A 17,744-nucleotide genomic window follows, 5' to 3' on the forward strand; every position below is an offset into this window, starting at 1 on the left:
TGGTGTTACGCATCAGTTCAATATGAGTGACTGTAGAGAGAGTATTTGTGTCACAGCAGCTTGTGTGCCCGCCTCTGTGTCTTTGTGTGACGATGGTGACTGGTTCATTTTAGGGGACAATCTGGACAAGCAGCTGGTGCGATACCAGCGCCGACGGAAGGGGCAGGTCATCCAGCCCTTTCAGGGCGATGTCACTGACCACATCCACTCCCAGGAAGCTGCCAGCATGTCACCACCCTCCGACAGAGGTTAGAGAGCGCTCCATCGTACTCACTGAGCTGCTTGGCTCTCCTGCAGGGCGAGAATTTCTTTTCTTTTCTTTTACCATCCAACAAAATCAATATATATTCTACCTGGACTGTAGTTATAAACAGTATTTGTAAATCCGATTAATTTATTGATTTATCTTCTATTCAAATTTAAGACTTTTCCTTTGTTCTGCAGTAAATGATCATTCTTTTGTCAATAACTTACAGTAAATTTTTATCTGTGTTTGTCACCGGTAGCAGTATACTCTACATTATTAAATGTTTCACTCAAGGTAATTCTTATTTTGTTGCACATTAAATTGACATTTATGCTTTCTCCCTCTTTGTTTTCCTGCAGCAGAGCTGTTAAGTAAGGTTTTCCAGATCTATCCGACCCAGCTGAGCGTCGCTCGGAGCCTCCTCTCTCAAGTCTGCTCCATCGCCGACTCAGGAACCCAGAATCTCGATTTGGGGCGTTTTTGTAAAGTGGACTTTCTTGTTTTGGTGCCTCCATCTCACATCCTGGTGCACCAGACGGCACAGCGCATCCGACAATCAGGTTTGTGTCCAGTGGTGTAAATATCAGCGTAATAAAGATTCAAGATGGTTTCTCCTCCTGCTTAGATCTTAAACTTTCAGAATTACATAATTAATAAATGTTCTAGCAGTGTTGTTCCACCAAGTTATGATAACAAGATCATATCAAATATTCATTTCTTTTATGTTTTGCTCAGGAGTACTTGTCGACCTGGGAATCGAAGACGCCTGCTCAGCCTACCAGAAATCAGACAAGTACGTGGTGCGTCTGGACGGTGACGTTCACACCAAAATGGAAGCCTTCATGAGGAAAGTCAAGCAGAACCCCTACACCCTGTTTGTCCTCATCCACGACAACTCGCACGTCGACCTCACAAGGTAAGACGACCCCACTGACACCGTGTTGCTCTGTTGACAATCCAAAGCCGTGTGAAAAGATGAGTTGTTATGGCTGCAAATGTAGCCTTGTCCTTCTGACACACTGAGTACAATGCCGAGAGGAGAACAGCTGCAAGCGAATGAAAACAAACAGCACCGAGTATCTGTAACCTTGGACTGTGATGAAATGTAGACCAGATACTTTGAGACCCCTGATTTTAAAATTATTTTTAGACATATTTGTTCTTACGTGAAATTTTGTGTCAATGCAGTTTGACAGTTTATATTCCTGGCAGCCAGTCGCTAAGATCCTATTCAAAGCAATCTGCTGTTGTCATTGCCAGAAACCTAAAAAAAGATCACTTCCTGTGTTCCACTGGGTTTTTCTTGGGAATGACCTACAACACACTGGGCAGTTAGCGCAGCAAATGCAAAATCCCTCATGAACCATGTCCTTAATCGGGTGGTTATTTTTGTCTGTGTTAAATGTTACGAATCTAGAATATCCATCCATATTCAGACACTTTGCCCTACTCCCTCTCCAGTGCTCTGTCAGGCTCTGTGTGCCACGGCGAGCTGCAGGGTTTGGCTGACCGGGTGGTGAACTGTCAGGAAGTCCTCGATGCCATGAACCTCCTGGTGCTGCAGGTCAGCTGTTTCCCGCACACGCTGCAGACCCGCCAGTCCCGCATCAGCATCCAGAACGAAGTCCACTGGCCCTCCAACGAAAGTCTGGTGAGTATTGGTGACCCAAGAAAAGTCTTGGAAGTCATTGTGAAAGATCAACTAACACAACATTGGTGCAAAGAGGGATAGTTCAGTGAGACATCTGAGCTATTTAACTCTAAATGTTAAATTTCAACATGATGGCAGCATGCAGAGGCCAGTTTGTAACACTTGTGGTTTAGCTTCTCCACCTGGTGGACGTAAAGTGCACCTACACTAACCAGAAGGGCAACTTAAACTGTATTGACTTTTGAGATATTAACTGAAATATAATTTTCTGGGGGAAACTTTTGCTTTAATTTGATAGGTGTAGAGTTAGACAGGACACATGGGGAGAGAAAGGTATACGCCCTCAACTGAGATTGCTGGGGCACCCTAAGATATGACTGTTTTGACATATTTCTGCTGGTGATAGATCCGTCATACCAAAACTGTGTGGTGCTACAGAGTCTTCAAAAATAGATTTGTTCTGGTTTCAGGTCAGTGTGTGTGGGTTGTAATTCTGTTTATACTTCCTGCATAACAGGGGTTTAGGTCAGTCCTAATGATATTTAAGCTTGTACTCCTCATTATTTGAATATAAAAATAGGACTCAGAGTTGCAGAGCAGAGGAGGGATGTTAAGGTCAAGCTGTACTAGTCCTTCTCATCATTATAATGACCTATCGCCCAGATGACATTATTTATAACAGTGCTTCCCAGTTAACAGGACAGCCAGGCAGGTTTAAAAATGCTCCACAAAAACATTTCTTGAGAATCACTGCATGATATTAAGGCCTGTTAAAGTCACGCCTGTAACCCATAGACATATTCAACTGACACATTTTAAGTGGAACTCTTAATTTCAGAGGGCAAATAATAACGAGGTGAAAGCACTCACTTAGCTTTCAGGTCAAGCGCCATGCAGTGAAACAAGACTAATTATATTCAACACATTAGTTCCTCTTTTAAACGCTGAATTTTACGCAGTGTAGTTAATGTGTAAATGGAGGGAAAAACTAACAGCGTTGACATTTAAGAGTATGCTGTGTTGATCTGTGCTGTATTTGTCATCCAGCAGGGGGAGCAGTCTCCTAATGAGTTGCTCTACTTTGGCCTGAGGGACTACAGCAGCTCCCTGCAGTGGGGTGTGGCCAGCCCCATTCTGCGCTGTGATGATGCGTTTGAGAAGATGGTCCACACACTGCTGGAAAGGTCAGTGTGGTGTCATCACTGAGCAATCATCAACGTGTATTAACGTATTGTGATCCAGTATGTGATCATATAGAGGTGTGTTTTCTGTCAGTTTTAAAAAGGGCATGCACTGGCAGTGAGTGGGTTAAGACGCACAAATCCGGGAAAATGGTGCCTGTGTTGATAAAAGACATCGTAACATAAAGCTCAGACTAACAAACTCCCCTGTTTGTGCCCCAGACATCCGCACCTGCACAGCATGGTGATCCGCAGCTACCTGCTGATTCAGCAGTACACAGAGGCCATGATGGCCCTGACCTCCTCCCCGTCCCTGAGAGACCACATCACCCCAGAGACCCTGGCCATGGTGGAGGACCTTATCAACGCTCCAAGCAGAGAGGGCTCCCAGGGTCGGGGCCACATGCTGCTGGTTCGAGTCCCCTCGCTGCAGCTGGCGATGCTGGCCCGGGAGCGACTGGAGGACGTGAGGGACAAACTGGGGCTTCAGCTGTGCTTCGCCGTGCTGCTAGGAAGCCCCGCCTCCGAACTCAACCTGCCCAGGAACTTCACCAGCCGCCTCAGGGTGAGAAAGACATAAAACCACAGTCATGAGTCTTTTTATTGTGTTTTCTATTACACACTTTAAATATTTATACAGTTTTACTGTGGTTTATTCAGGCAAGCAACACGTTCATCAATATTTGAATAGATATGAGGATGTGAATGAAATTGGGTTTTACAGAGAAGTCTGAAGTAATTATCAGGAATTTGACTTCTTAGAACTCACTTATCTCTTTTTCTTAGACTTTTTTTTTTCTTGCAACACAGAGATTAATCTTAAAGCTCATTTTAAACCTCCAAATATCTCCACTGAAACACAGCCAGTGAACGGTTTTAGGATTTATTCTCAGCTCTTAGCTCTAGTCTACACAGCTGGCTTAAAAAACAACACTATTTTGTGTTTGATTAAATTTGTACCACTGAAAAGGAAACCTCACCCTTAGATATCCTATTTGATCTCTCGGTCCAGTATCAGCCTAATATGCAAGTTTTGTTTAGTAAACAGTAAACATTATGTAATAACTGTGTTTTGCTGTAGGCGTGGAGAGGCTGTGAGAATGAAGACTGGGTACCGCACACTTATGAGGATCTGGAAGGGCTGCCTTGCATCGTCATCCTTACAGGGAAGGACCCTCTTGGAGAAACTTTCCCCAGGTTAGTTCATACGCCACAATATTCCTTATGACTCATAATAAAGCCTGAGAGTAAGTTGTGCAAAGTATAGTACTTTTAGCTCATCTTTGATTCCTCTTGATGTGCTGCTGCCTTGACTTCTTTTACCTTCCAAGTGTTATCTTACACATCTGCATTCACAAAGTGTGGGTTGTCTTCTCTACAACAGAGGTCCAGTTACATTCTGTCCTGCACTCAGTGTGCCAGCCTTGGGTTGTGTGCTGTGGAGTCTAATTTTCAGTATCATTTGGACATAAAATGCATTTTCAAAATTAAAGATCTTTGGGAGAGAACATAGAATTCTATGAAATGAAAATCCAAGTATATTACCTTTTCTCAGCAACAGCCTTCATCACAAGTTTACCCCACCAGGTCTCTGAAATACAGCGACCTGCGTCTGATAGACTCCAGCTACCTGACTCGCACAGCCCTGGAGCAGGAGGTGGGTCTTGCCTGCACCTATGTGTCCATGGCCGTGGTCCAGGAGCCCAAGAAGGCCTCAGCTCCTCGGGAATCAGACGGAGAAAAGGCCACCACCAGCTTGAATGATGGAGATGAGCTGGAGAGGCCTCAGAGCAACGGCAGCGCTGCAACCAGAACATCTGGTGAGTCCCTGACCTCACTGAGATACTAAATCTTAGGATTAAAGATGCAAACACCAGAAGTTTAAAGGCATGCTTCAGCCCCATTTGTATATTAATTACTCTCCCTGTGTTACCTTGAACTAGTCAAGAAAACGTAGTTTTATATCCAGATGTAAGCTCAGTCCATACTATTTAAAACACTTCTGCATACAAGTAGCACACCTGGGCACGCATTTGAACTCTGCTCCTGAATTTCATCAGCCTCTTTTACACAGTGATCGCACTACAGAGCTGCTACAAAATCCCTTCTGTATGCTCCCTTTGCATTTTTACTCAGAACCAAGAGACGGCTGCATCATTCCTCCCCTCTGTGTGATTATACACTGCATCTTGGCATCCAGCAATTCCCTAGTGACACATATAACATGTGCATTTGCAGCCCTTAACGAACAATAACAATGCCATAACATGTCAATCACAATCATTTACTTTCTCTGATGTATGTCGGCTGATCTCGTCCTCTGCTCGGAGGGTAAAGACCTGCCAGATCTCATTTTTTTACAGCACCATTCTTCTTCTTTGAGTTAGCCGCTAATTGCTAGCAGCTGCTTTGTAAGTCTCCCGCGTGCAGTCGGCAACAAATACGTAATCAAAACATCACACCCCCGCTCCACTCATGGTCAGAACTTTCCAGCTTTACAGTTTACACAGACCTTGTTTCACGGCCGTTGCTACCTCCGTTCCTGGCTCAGCAAGGTGGCATAATGACGCAATATTGCCACCTTGAACAGGCAGTGTAAAAGTGTCTATTGGTCAGGAGCTCTGCTGTCACTCAGCCATGCCTGTTGTTTCCTGGCCAGTGAACGAGATGCTGGGCAGGAGCAGAGAACACATGCACCTGCCCAGGCACCAAACTCATCCATGCCTGAGATTGTTGATGTATGATAAAAATGATCATTAAGAGGGTGAAATATTTCTTTACGTAATATAACGTTAATTTTATTTGTATTAATCTATTTTATTCTCTTCATGTCTCCTCTCAGGCTCTCTGGCAGAGAACGGTGTCAGTTCATCTGACATTGCCGACTCCGCCCAGAAGCCCTCCACATCCATCTGCCCACCTGAAGGTGTCGTTACCTCAGACATAGGCACAGTAACACAAAGGTTTAAGCAAGAGTGCGATTCCATCGGAAGCCAGCTCCCCTCCAACCCCTCCAAAGCCTCCAAGGCCCCTCCCTCTCTTTATTCCAGTTCTTCCTCTTCCTCGCCCTCCCCGTCGTCCTCCTCCACCCAGAGGCCCAGCCAGTCCACGCAGTGTGGTCGAGACACTAAGCCCACTCGGGTGTCCCCACGGACAGTCATCATGTCGCGGGCTGCATACAACCTGCTGGCGGGGGAGTCGGGGAGTCAGCTGAGCTCTTTCTCCCTCCTGCCTCATGCAGATGTGGCCTGGAGCAGCCCACTGAGGCCCCCTGTCAGTGTCAACCTGCAGGGGGCAGAGCAGAGCATGTACTACCGCCAGTGGACCATAGCCAGGCAGCATCATGCAGATTATGAAGCTCCGTCTGTGCCACACCCACGGCGCCTGCTACTCAGTGGACCCCCACAGGTAACACAACACAAGTGAAACTCCCCCTATAAGTGCATATACATACTATCAGCATCTGGACTGAAGTGTCACTGCAACATTTCTCCTTTACTAGGTGGGAAAAACTGGGGCCTATCTGCAGTTTCTCCGTATCCTATTTCGAATGCTCATCAGACTGTTGGAGGTAGATGTGTATGATGAGGAAGAGGAGGAGGAAGGAGGTGAGGATCACTAGGATTTAACTGAATCATTTATTCTGACCTCATGGTTTTAAACACACTGTAGATGTTATGACAAACTAAATGTCTGATGATTTGGTTTCTGTTCTCATGCTTTAATCTTCAGAAACATCAGAGGTTACAACTCCTGTAAATTCCCAGTTGCCTGACATTGAGGAGATTCGAAAGCTGCCCTTTGACCCCATCCCCCGGCACCCTAAGTTCAGGAATGCCAGCCCTGTTTACAATGACAAGATGCCAAAGTCCTTAACAGGTCAACAGAAATATGCAAACACACTGTATTTCAATCTACCGCTGTAAACACAGCACGGATGCTACTTTAATATAAACTTAAACAAGCTGGAACACGTTTGGTTTTTGCAGATTGTAAGCAAGAAGGCGAGAGCCAAACACCAGCAAAACGAGAGACCAAGTCCATACGTCTGAGCAGGTTTGCTGCCCACAATGCCTTTCATCACTGTGAACAGTGTCACCACTACTGTGAAGCGGGCCCTGCCTCACAGGTGAGTGTGCACGGGCTTACATCAAACATCTGAGTCACTCATCTGCTGCTGTGTTTGCGCTTGATTAACTTCAAACATTGCTGACTTTGAGATGCAAAGATATCCTGTCAAAATACTTTGACAGTTGAAAGCTTGAGGGCATTTATACATGATGTAGTCACACGTAATGGCGACCTCTGTGTGAATAATGCATGTGTGTGTGTGTGTGTGTGTGTGTGTGTGTATTGTAGCTATCGGAGTGCACCTTCCATGCTTTCACCTTCTGCTCGTCCATGCTGGGGGAGGAGGTCCAGCTCCAGTTCGTCATTCCCAAAGCCAAGGAGCAGCACTTTGTCTTCAGTCAGCAGGGCAGCCACTTAGAGAGCATGTGCCTGCCTCTGGTCTCCACCAAGGTTAGTTTACTGTATACATGTGGGAGTATTTATGGTTGTGTAGGTATGTGTGCGTCTAGAGAGGGTGGGGGGATCATCTCTCCCTCAAAACTGAGCCATAAACCAATGTGATAAATATTTTTTTGGGTCACAACTTTACTGTTTTGTTTTACTCTGCGTCTGCCTCCAGGACCCCGATCTATTAAAGAGTCCAATCTTCACCCCGACCACAGGACGACAAGAGCACGGCCTGCTTAACATTTTCCACGCCATGGAGGGCGCCAGTCATCTGCACATTCTGGTCGTCAAGCAATTCGAAATGCCGCACTACAGAAAATACTGGCCCAACCACATCCTGCTCGTCCTGCCGGCTATGTTCAACAACGCAGGAGTTGGTGAGCAGCTTGCTGATTTAATTAAACCTAGATGTCTGCGTAAAAATGTGATATTTCAAGACAAACCTGTAGCTCACTTATTAAAGCATGTGCCTGAGTTCTTAGCAGTGACCTAGGTTTGATTCTTACCCGCGGCTCTTTGCTGTACCTTGTCCAGTTTTTCGGTCTCCCCCTACTTTTCTGTTTACCCTCAGCTAATGCTATCTATGAAAGGCAAAACAACACAAGCCCACTCATAAAAACATTGCTCCATAGCGCTACTAGTGGTACCTTTAAGTCAGTACATGAGCGACCCTGGTCATATATTTATCACAGTCAATCATCTTTGTTTACAGTAGTTAACAGGTTAAATGTTGTCTTAACCATTTGCAGCACTAAAGTCTGATTTGTTAGGAAGCTGATAAGGTGCATAATTTGTGTCAAATAGGTGTAACTAAACTAAATTGCACCAAAACACATGATCACCCTTTCACCTACTTTGTCTTACCATGAACCTGACAGTCAATGTGGCTGCCTGCCAACATTCCTGTTCAGTTTAGACCCAATACACTCAGTGCTGTGTATTGAACATGCAGTTTCTGAACTGTTGGAGTTCACTTTTAAATTTGCAATGCATAGGCTACACATACAAATGTATTGCTCAGCTTTTACATTTCACTTGCACTGCTTATTACCTCCTGCAGCGCTGTGGCTTTGCTGAAAGGAACTGTAGGTGTTTTGAGAAAGTATAAATGGAAAAACTGACACCTGTGCTCCCGTCTTTGCCAGGTGCGGCCCGCTTTATGATCAAAGAGCTGTCATATCATAACCTGGAGCTGGAGAGAAACCGACTGGAGGAGCAAGGTGTCAAGAGGCAAGATGTATGGCCTTTCATTGTTATGATGGACGACTCCTGCGTGCTTTGGAACACCCACCAGACAGCAGACAGCAGGTAGTAACTGTTTTTGATTTGCAAAGTTGTCACGGAGAGGAGTTGCTGAGTTTTGCGAGTAAAATTTATTCTCAGTGATTATTTTTCATGTTAAGCAACCTCTTAGCTTTTGTTACCCCATTACCACGGCTAAAAATATGTATATTATTTGAAGACCTTTGTTAATGTGTGTATGTGATGTGTGTCATGTGTGTCCTGTCCTTTTTCTCTCCTAGTGAGACATCAGAGGGAACTAACGTGTCTCTGAAGACAGTGCTGCAGCATATGGAAACCACTCCAAAGATCTGCCTGTATGCAATGTGCGGCACACGCAGGTGGAGCAGCAGCCTGGCTCGCAAGTCTCCCAGCCACCCCTTCAGCCGGTGTCACCTCCACGACTTTGCCATGCTCAATGTGGACCTGACGCAGAATGTTCAATACGACCTCAATCGGTAAGTTAGTAGAGGATTGTCAGTTAAGTTACACATTTGGTGGCTTGTGCAGCGTCTTAATCTCCTGGTGTTGCTGTTTTGGTGCTGTGTGCAGGTACAGCTGTGAGGAGGTGGACTTTAATCTAAGGGTGAACAGCAGTGGGCTGCTGCTGTGTCGCTTCAATTACTTCAGCCTCATGAAGAAGCACATTCCAGTCGGGGGAAACAAAGACTTCCTGGTCAAACCTAAACTCATGGTGGGTGTCATGTGTGTACTATAAACTGTTTTAAATAGTCAAAGTAATGTACCCCTTTTAAGAAGGCAGCATTGATGCCTTTAAAAACACTGCAACGTGTGGACGGAGAATTCTTTTCACAGTATTATTAATTTGTTCCGTTACACCAGTTTTGAATGTCTTCTTCACCTCCTGAATCTTTCTTGAACTACACTACACTGCCCCCACAATCCTTGGTGGTACAGCTCCATTTTGTCCTCATCAATAAGCATTCAGAAAACATGCACAATTATGGACTAAATGAACACAGAGTAGGGACAGAAGGCTCCATCCATGACGAGCATAAATGAGCCCTTAGAGGGTCTTTTAGTACAACCAAACACTGGCAAGACTATTTAGGTGACCAGAATGTTATGATTATATATACTCTGAAAATCTGGGGTCATGCCACATGGTAGCAACTGTCACTCAAAGCAGCCTCGCTCTTAATTATGCATGCAACTTAAAGTCTTAATAGCATCTTAAGAGGTGAGTTACTTAAAAATTCATCCGCCTCCAGCTGTCATGAATGTTGAAATTAGCTAAGACTGTTTTTGTGCCAGGCTGTTGTCGGACATTTTAACATGAGCTATGGACTCCTGTAAGTGGGTTTCTAGTGAATTCATTAGAAACACCATCTAACACTAAGCTGCCCTCTTCTCTCCCCAGGAAATAGAAAACCCCGCCCCAATCAGCCCGTCACAGTATGTCTGCGCCCCAGACAGCGAGCAGACCCTCCTGGACGCCCCGGCCCAGTTCTTGCTTGAAAAGTTCCTGCAAAGCTGCAGCCACAGACTGTTCCCGCTGGCTATTCAGAACAGAAAAAACCCAGTTCTGTCCATCGATAGCTACCTCAACATCAGCCCGGAGGTGCGAGCTCCCAGGAGGTTGCATGTGAAAGCAGCAGAGCAGACTATTAGCATCATTCCTTCAACTAAAGTCTTCGTGGCTTAACTGTTGTGAAAACCTTTGCACACACTGTAGTATAGTTTCAGGGAAACCTCTAACTGTGACAAAAATAAGCTGCTGACTGAGTTCATTTCAAATGTTTTGTAAGCTTAAAGTTTGTAGAATTTTCCGAATCCACAGAGAAACATGTTGCACAATTTCACCATCTGTTTTGCTGAGAACATTGTGACCTGGATCCATGCACGTGTGCAAACACTGAATGCTAACAGTGCATATTGTACTGTATATTTGTGCATTTGAGGTGACGCACTCTGCACAACTTCATTATTTAGCATGCCTAGACACATTTCTTTTGTTTTTTCCTGTAATGGAAATAAATCATGATGCACAGTTGCTTATTTTGCTCGTAAAGCTGACAGGGATTATGGAGGTTTCATGAGGATAATTTCATTAATTTTATGTTTCCCTCAGTTTGCTTAGTCTGTCTTTTCATGTCTTCTGTCACAGATTTCCGTGTGCTACATCAACTCTCGTCCACACTCCACCAATCTGAACCATCAGGGCCTGCTGTTCAGCGGTCTGCTGCTTTACCTCTGTGACTCCTTTGTCGTCTCTGGGCTCCTCAAGAAATTCCGTTTCCTCAAAGGTGAATCATCAGTGCAGTTATTGCTGCTTCTGTTGCTGTTGTCACACTTTTTATAACATCTGCTTACCACAGTGGTAAACACAGTATGTGACACTATTGTATGTTGCCACTGGGGCATGCTTGTCTGTGTGTTCCTGTGTTTTTCTGTGCACGTCAAACCAATAAGCACCAAACAATTATTGGTGGACACTTAATGCATATTACCAGATAGATCATTCAATTAGAAAAAAAAATCATTAGCCTGATTTAATAAGCAGCACAGCCTCTTAAAGGTTATGAGCAGGGCTTTTAGACTCCGGTTCTGATTTATTTTTTACCGTTACTGTGTCCACAGGCGCCACTCTCTGCGTGATCTGCCAGGACAGAAGTTCCCTGCGTCAAACCATCGTCCGACTGGAGCTGGAGGACGAGTGGCAGTTCCGCCTGCGGGATGAGTTTCAGACAGCCAACTGCAGTGAGGACCGGCCCCTCTACTTTCTTACCGGCCGCCATGTTTGAGCTTGAAACACGCTGGACCCACTGCTCTGCTGCAGAGACACAATCAGAAATGAGGATACATTTGATTCCAAACCAGCCAGCAATCACAATTCTTGCCATTCCAGTGGAAGGTCAGAGGGGATATGCTGGAGCACACGATCCAAAGTGCCCCGCAAGTGGACACAAGGACCCTCATATGGCTTTTCCTTTCATCTGTACTGCCACAGTGCACTATGCCTGGCTCTGGCTCTGAGGAGGGTCAGTGCGTGTTTTAACTCTTGCTTGTCGCTGGGCTTGCGTTCTACTGAAAAAGACTTTGCTGTGGGGAAAAAAAAGCACAGCTGAAACTGAACTTTGTTTTGTTTGCAAAAACGGACAGTCTCTGATCACTGATGTGACTATTTGAAGATTGTATGTGTACATGGACATTGACCACAGTGTGTCCCATGCTGGACATGCTTGTTTATCTCAGGGTTTTAAAGGGAGATCCAAGGGACGTCGCTTAAAGGGGTAAATCTCTTCTCCAAGTTCACCGTGTACTTTTTGCATTGACTTGTGTTGTGCACCAAAGACATCCTCAGCTGCCCCTCGCCTTTTCCTCCTCACCTGCTCTGCCTCTCGAACTCCACAAGCTCACTGACTATAAAATGTTAGCTCACTACATTAAAGGTAGAGTTCACCCTCAAATCAAAAATACATATATTTACTCATATCTGTAGAGATACTCATCAGTGTTGATTGTTTTGGTGTGAGTTGCCGAGTGTCGGAGATGTCAGCCGTAGAGACGTCTGCCTTCTTGCCAGTATAATAGAACAAGATGGCACTCGGCTTGTGGTACTCAAAGCACTAAAAAAATGAAACAGCAGTAGATGCATGCTTACTTCGGTGTGGTGACACGGATGCAGTTCCATAGAGAGGTTTTCAAATGTACTTTTTTGTACCACATGTACCACAAGCCGAGTGTCATCTTGTTCCATTATATTCAAGAGAAGGCAGACATGTCTACGGCCGATTTCTCCGACACTTGGCAACTTGCATCAAAAAAATCTAGACTGATAAATAGCACTACAAAGACAGAGGAAAAATATTTTCTATTTGGGGTTGAACTGTCCCTTTAAAGAAATGTTAAAGGTATACTATGCAGGATTATTCTTAAAAATGTGTAGACTCATACAGTCCCTCTCAATTATTACTTATGAACCACTAGAAATGTGTGGCAATGTATTGATCTGCCTCTGTTGTGTTTTTATTTTGCTATGGTCGAGACATTTATGGGCATGTGGCCCCCAGCTAACACAGTGCACAGGTAAGATAAAAAAAAAAGATAGTAACCAGGTAGTAGCAGCATGCATCCAAGAGAAAGCTCGGAAAATTGTGGACGCACGAAATAAAGCAAATATAGTGAGGTGAAACACCAAGCGGACAAAGCTCATTCCAAATCAAGAGTGAATCTGCAGCACTGAAGAGGAGACTAGGGATGAAGGGCGACGCAGAGCTGGCCTGTTTTTGTTGGGCAGGTTAGTGCAGGCAGTTAGCTTACTTAGCTTAGCTTGCTAAAGTATTAGCTTTTCCATTACAACATATGTAACATTCCTACAATAGTGCAGCAGCTTGCAGTGTATGGTAGAGCACTGTAGGTTGCAATTCCTGCATTGTATACCTTTAACACTGAGTTTGGCCTGTATTAGATTTCTATCATCAGTCATTTAAACTGCAGATCCTTTTCTCTTGTGCCTCTGAAATTATTTATGTGGCATCGATAATCCTTCTGACGGGGAGCTGTACGAATGTGGTGTTAGTCTCTTAGTGACTTACACATTCATTTATCCAAAGATTTGCAACTAAAGAAAAGTACAAGTTGTGTCCTCTCAAGAATGTAGGCTGTTAATGTTCCGTTATGGCTTGAATATATAACTATGAAGCAGGTCTGTTGTCCAAAACACGCATCTGACTTTCCACAGGGTTTTACTTTTACAACTCATCTGTTAATGTGCAACGCCAATCAGACGGAGCAACGACCGGTTTACTGGTATGCTCTAAATGACTTTTGTATTTAGGCATTTACTGACTTAAATACTGTGCATTTTAAGCATAATCACATTACGTCAGTAAATGCAATATATATTTAGAAAGCATCTTCACTGCCAAATATTCTGCTACTGACTGTGCCTGAGATTTCAGCTCGTGTTACAATGTTCCTAGGGTGATTGTACATTGATGTCTTGGCTACCATCCACATGTTAAACTCACAATCTGCCATCTTTTGTCTCCAAAGCAAATGGTCATCAATGAAAGGGTTACACGCTGTCCAAAGCAGCTGACCAGATCATTACATATACTTGAAAGTGGAATGTTTTTATATGTTTCTGCACAGGGTTGTCCAAAGAATATGCCTTAAGTGACGTTTCACACAGTCACTGCTCAAGTCACTAATTTTTTCGGACCAATGAGAATGAAGAAACCATTTAACTGTGAGGCGAAGGAATGTTTGCCTGAATGAAGCAAAGTGAAATAATTGGATTTTGGACTACTGTACTGTTTAAAGCTTTGTTTACATTATTAATATATTGTATCATCCCCTTAACCACTGAGGGTTACTGATGTTTTTTTTTAGTCTTGTGTAACTTTTGCCAGCATATTTTGGTCATGAATGTCTTTCTGCATTTTATGTTATGTTGCAAAGGCAAGAAGAATCTACCTAGATGTGTCCTTAACCATATGTCTGTATCCCTTCCTGTTCTTGTGTTGGATTTTTATTGAAAATGAAAATCAGGTCCACGAGGGATTCTTATTTATTTGACAAGCCTTTTGGACTGATAATCATATTGAAGTGTAATATTTGATTGCATGCTAAGCTCGCTTAAACCGAGGGAGTGTGTCCTCTTCAAAACCATCCATGAAGGCTTTGCACAAGACCCAAACGAATGATTCTTAGATCTACTGAATGTCACTGGGGGAAGGAAATGTGAACTTGCACTATACAAGTTGCCAGCAGAAAATATATATATATATTTCCCACTGTTAAATTAACCCCAAATGTAGTCCAAATATAAGACTGGTGATCAAAACTTTAACTTAAACTCCAACTGTCCGTAGAATGTGTCTTTCTTTTTAATAATTGAACACTTAATATGCAACTTGCTCTCACAATCTTCACTGAAATGTGTTAAACGATAACCAGCCCAGTGGTAGCCTTGGTGTCTGGGTGATCTACCTCATGTTTACCATTGTGGTTGCGGGCTGTGAACATATGACATTAGAGCCATGCTATTGTTGTTGGAAATTTATGAATGTAATAAAATGACTTCTAAAATCATTTTTTTCATCTTTTTTTTTTTTTTTTTTTACTTTCAGGCTTGAATATTTAAATGGCGTTTGCCTGTGACAGTAGCACAAATGCAGTGCAACAAATAGGACTAAGTAGTTGTCATAGAGTACTCTGACAGAAATATATAATCTAATTTTTAGTTATTCACTCTGAATGTATTCAAATCTAAGCTGTGCTGCCAAAGATTATTAAAAAATGAGGGTAAATGTGTATCAACAAGACATTCAGGATTTATGTAAAGCTGCAGCCAAAGAAAAACACATCTTGTAGGGTTAAATATTTTGCTCTTTATAGGATACAGTATGATACGATAAGATATACTTTATTGTCCTTGTGGGGAAATACAAATATTTATCTCGAATAATACAACAAGTGCAAGATTCTGCCAAACAGACTGGAGTAAGATGATTTTGACAGCTTTAAAGCTACTTAAAATTTAAAAATTAAAAAAAAAAAGCCAAACAAGTCAAGATTATTATCTTTAATTCTTAATGATTAGCCCATTTTTTATTGAATACATCTCCTGAAACATTCATAACTTTTCCTGGAAATCCCTTAATGATGCTTTCTCATTTCCTTAAGGATTAATTTGTTGTTATACCTTTTTTTTGTTTGTTTGTTTAAAACAAGCAACCTTTGCCATAATGTCTTTCATGGTTGCATTTTCCCAGGAAAGTCTGAGTTAAGTTCAATTCAAACAAGAGTATGGTATGTCCCACTTCATCCCAAAGCATCTAACATGGCTGTTTGATGGTTAAAGAGGTAGCATGGCCACCTCCATGTTGGGAAGCGTGTGCAGACAGCCTGAATCAGACTCTGAATCAGTGCTCTGAATACTCTGTACAGTTGCTTTGTAAATAAATGGTTGCAACTGACCCTTCGCTAAGCCCCGCCCCTCTGTGATGGTCCAACAAGCTGTCAGAATAATAGGGAATTTATACTTCTGTGTTGCAACGACGCCATAGTTATGGCTGTAGCCTGATGTGCACCTCCAAATGTAACTACGCATCGCTGCGACGCAGACCTGTATATTTCTGTAAGCTGAAACCATTTCCCTCAGTGGAAACAAAGCTTTTACTTACTTCAGTTTCACAGATAAGAAAGAATAAATTGTGGAGACATTAAAGCCTCCACAAAAATAGCATTTTAAGTCTTGTGTGTAATTTATCCTGGCTTCATATGAGCAGAGGAAATCTCTGCTTGTCGCTAGGCTAATTTATACAATGTAAAATGCGCTAATAACATTAGCATGTTGTATTTGTGGGAAAATGTGTCCAGATAAAGACAAGTGTTTGTCTGAATGCTGCGAGTTATAGTGAAGCTGATTTGTGTACTTGTGTTTGAAATTGTCTCTATTAAGCCATGTGTACTGTGTGTTTAATGTGTGTATTGAATCAACTAAACTTTACAGCACTTCACAGAAACCTCTGCCGCCAACTAGTGTTTTGGAGGTGTAACTGCAGAGTGACAAAGACTCACTACTGCACAAGTAAAAATGCTCACAACGGCGTAGGCTACGTGTGTAGGGTCTGTGCACAACTATAAATCCTCTTTGACAAGTGTCATTAATACACGGCGTGCCCCAGGCACAACATTTAGCCCCGTTATGAATGGCCAGTCTGCGTATGGGGGCGGGACTTAGCAAAGGGTCAATTTAAGCAGCAGACACAGATACCCTGACTTTTAGTCTCTAGTAGGCCTATAACTTAAAATGGCTGGACATATTTCCCACATTGAAACTTGATTGCTTTTTTTGTTACAACTCCTCGCTACCTCCCAGTCACCCACTTTTTTCAAACTCCACTCCACACTGTCCCCTTTAATATCTTATTCCTCAGTTTATGTCTCAAACCCAAACCAAGATAACCCTGGTGGGGTGCCCCTTTAATCTGTGTGTTGCAAGTGCATTAATACAAATCTCAAGCAGTGTTGGTGACACACACGTGCAGCCCTGTCTCCAGCCTGTGATTAATAATCCTCTCACCCTCTTCAGCATCCATTCATCCCAGATCTTTTTATACTGTTTAAAGTAAACATCAGGACCTTGCTTATTCCCAGTCGCCTCCTTTTCCGATATCCGTCTCACCTCAGCGCCTTTAGCAACGCTGTGACTTTGCACAACGACCCTCTCATTATCAAGAGCAGGAATGGCTTCTTAATGGATGCTATAGGATCTTCTCTGGCTTCACTGTAAGGGCACAGGGGCATTGTTGGTCCAGGGACAGTACTATTTCAGCTCCTGCACAGTAATATTAGAGCACACTTTCCATCAACCTACAACCCCTGTGTGATATAACACAGGGCTATTTTCAGCCAGCTGCAGTCAGGACAGGATAAGGAAGAGAGGGCAGGAAAAGAGTTGCTGGCGTGCTGATTCTTGCACCTCATAATAGAAAAGCAGAAAGATGTTGTGCGTGAAGCCCAAGAGATTGAAGATGTCCCAGAGTGATTCATTTGTGACAAGCTGGAGAATCCCCATGCTTTAAAAGAGGCCAAAGGGTAATTGACTGTTTTATGACTACAACTATCAAATATGCAAAGACTGGCTTTCTCTGGCCTCTCTCAGTCAGAGTCACAGATCAATTTCATTTTCAGATTTGTTCTTCTAGCTGAGATTACAACAAATCCTTTCACGGAAAAAAAGAAAATGTCTCCTGATAATTCTGACATATTTCTTTCAGTTATGGAGTCCTCGGGCATCGCAGTAATTATGACTAAACTACTTTCAAACACTGACATGATTAAAAGTATCACTGCACCACTTATGACACTGTTCACTGATCTATAACTATAT

General features: G+C 43.2%; 1 protein-coding gene across 4 annotated transcripts in view; it reads left to right on the forward strand.

Moving 5' to 3' along the window:
- Positions 1-14,943, forward strand: part of greb1l (GREB1 like retinoic acid receptor coactivator) — a 51,525-nt gene extending 36,582 nt beyond the window's left edge. For 3 of the 4 annotated variants that reach the window (XM_049598468.1, XM_049598469.1, XM_049598467.1), the window contains 20 exons: positions 114-248; positions 607-807; positions 983-1,163; positions 1,709-1,898; positions 2,946-3,082; positions 3,302-3,644; positions 4,161-4,276; positions 4,667-4,899; positions 5,922-6,487; positions 6,582-6,687; positions 6,812-6,958; positions 7,069-7,208; positions 7,439-7,600; positions 7,770-7,974; positions 8,743-8,905; positions 9,121-9,336; positions 9,431-9,572; positions 10,260-10,460; positions 11,007-11,145; positions 11,480-14,943. In XM_049598468.1, the coding sequence (XP_049454425.1) occupies positions 114-248; positions 607-807; positions 983-1,163; positions 1,709-1,898; positions 2,946-3,082; positions 3,302-3,644; positions 4,161-4,276; positions 4,667-4,899; positions 5,922-6,487; positions 6,582-6,687; positions 6,812-6,958; positions 7,069-7,208; positions 7,439-7,600; positions 7,770-7,974; positions 8,743-8,905; positions 9,121-9,336; positions 9,431-9,572; positions 10,260-10,460; positions 11,007-11,145; positions 11,480-11,643 (3,887 nt within the window). In that variant the 3' untranslated portion in view covers positions 11,644-14,943. The remainder of the gene's footprint in view (positions 1-113; positions 249-606; positions 808-982; positions 1,164-1,708; positions 1,899-2,945; positions 3,083-3,301; positions 3,645-4,160; positions 4,277-4,666; positions 4,900-5,921; positions 6,488-6,581; positions 6,688-6,811; positions 6,959-7,068; positions 7,209-7,438; positions 7,601-7,769; positions 7,975-8,742; positions 8,906-9,120; positions 9,337-9,430; positions 9,573-10,259; positions 10,461-11,006; positions 11,146-11,479) is intronic. The other variant, XM_049598470.1, reaches the window with a different exon arrangement.
- Positions 14,944-17,744: the final 2,801 nt, after the last annotated feature.

This window comes from Epinephelus fuscoguttatus, linkage group LG15, assembly GCF_011397635.1.
Source record: "Epinephelus fuscoguttatus linkage group LG15, E.fuscoguttatus.final_Chr_v1".
Taxonomy (NCBI): Eukaryota; Metazoa; Chordata; class Actinopteri; order Perciformes; family Serranidae; genus Epinephelus; species Epinephelus fuscoguttatus.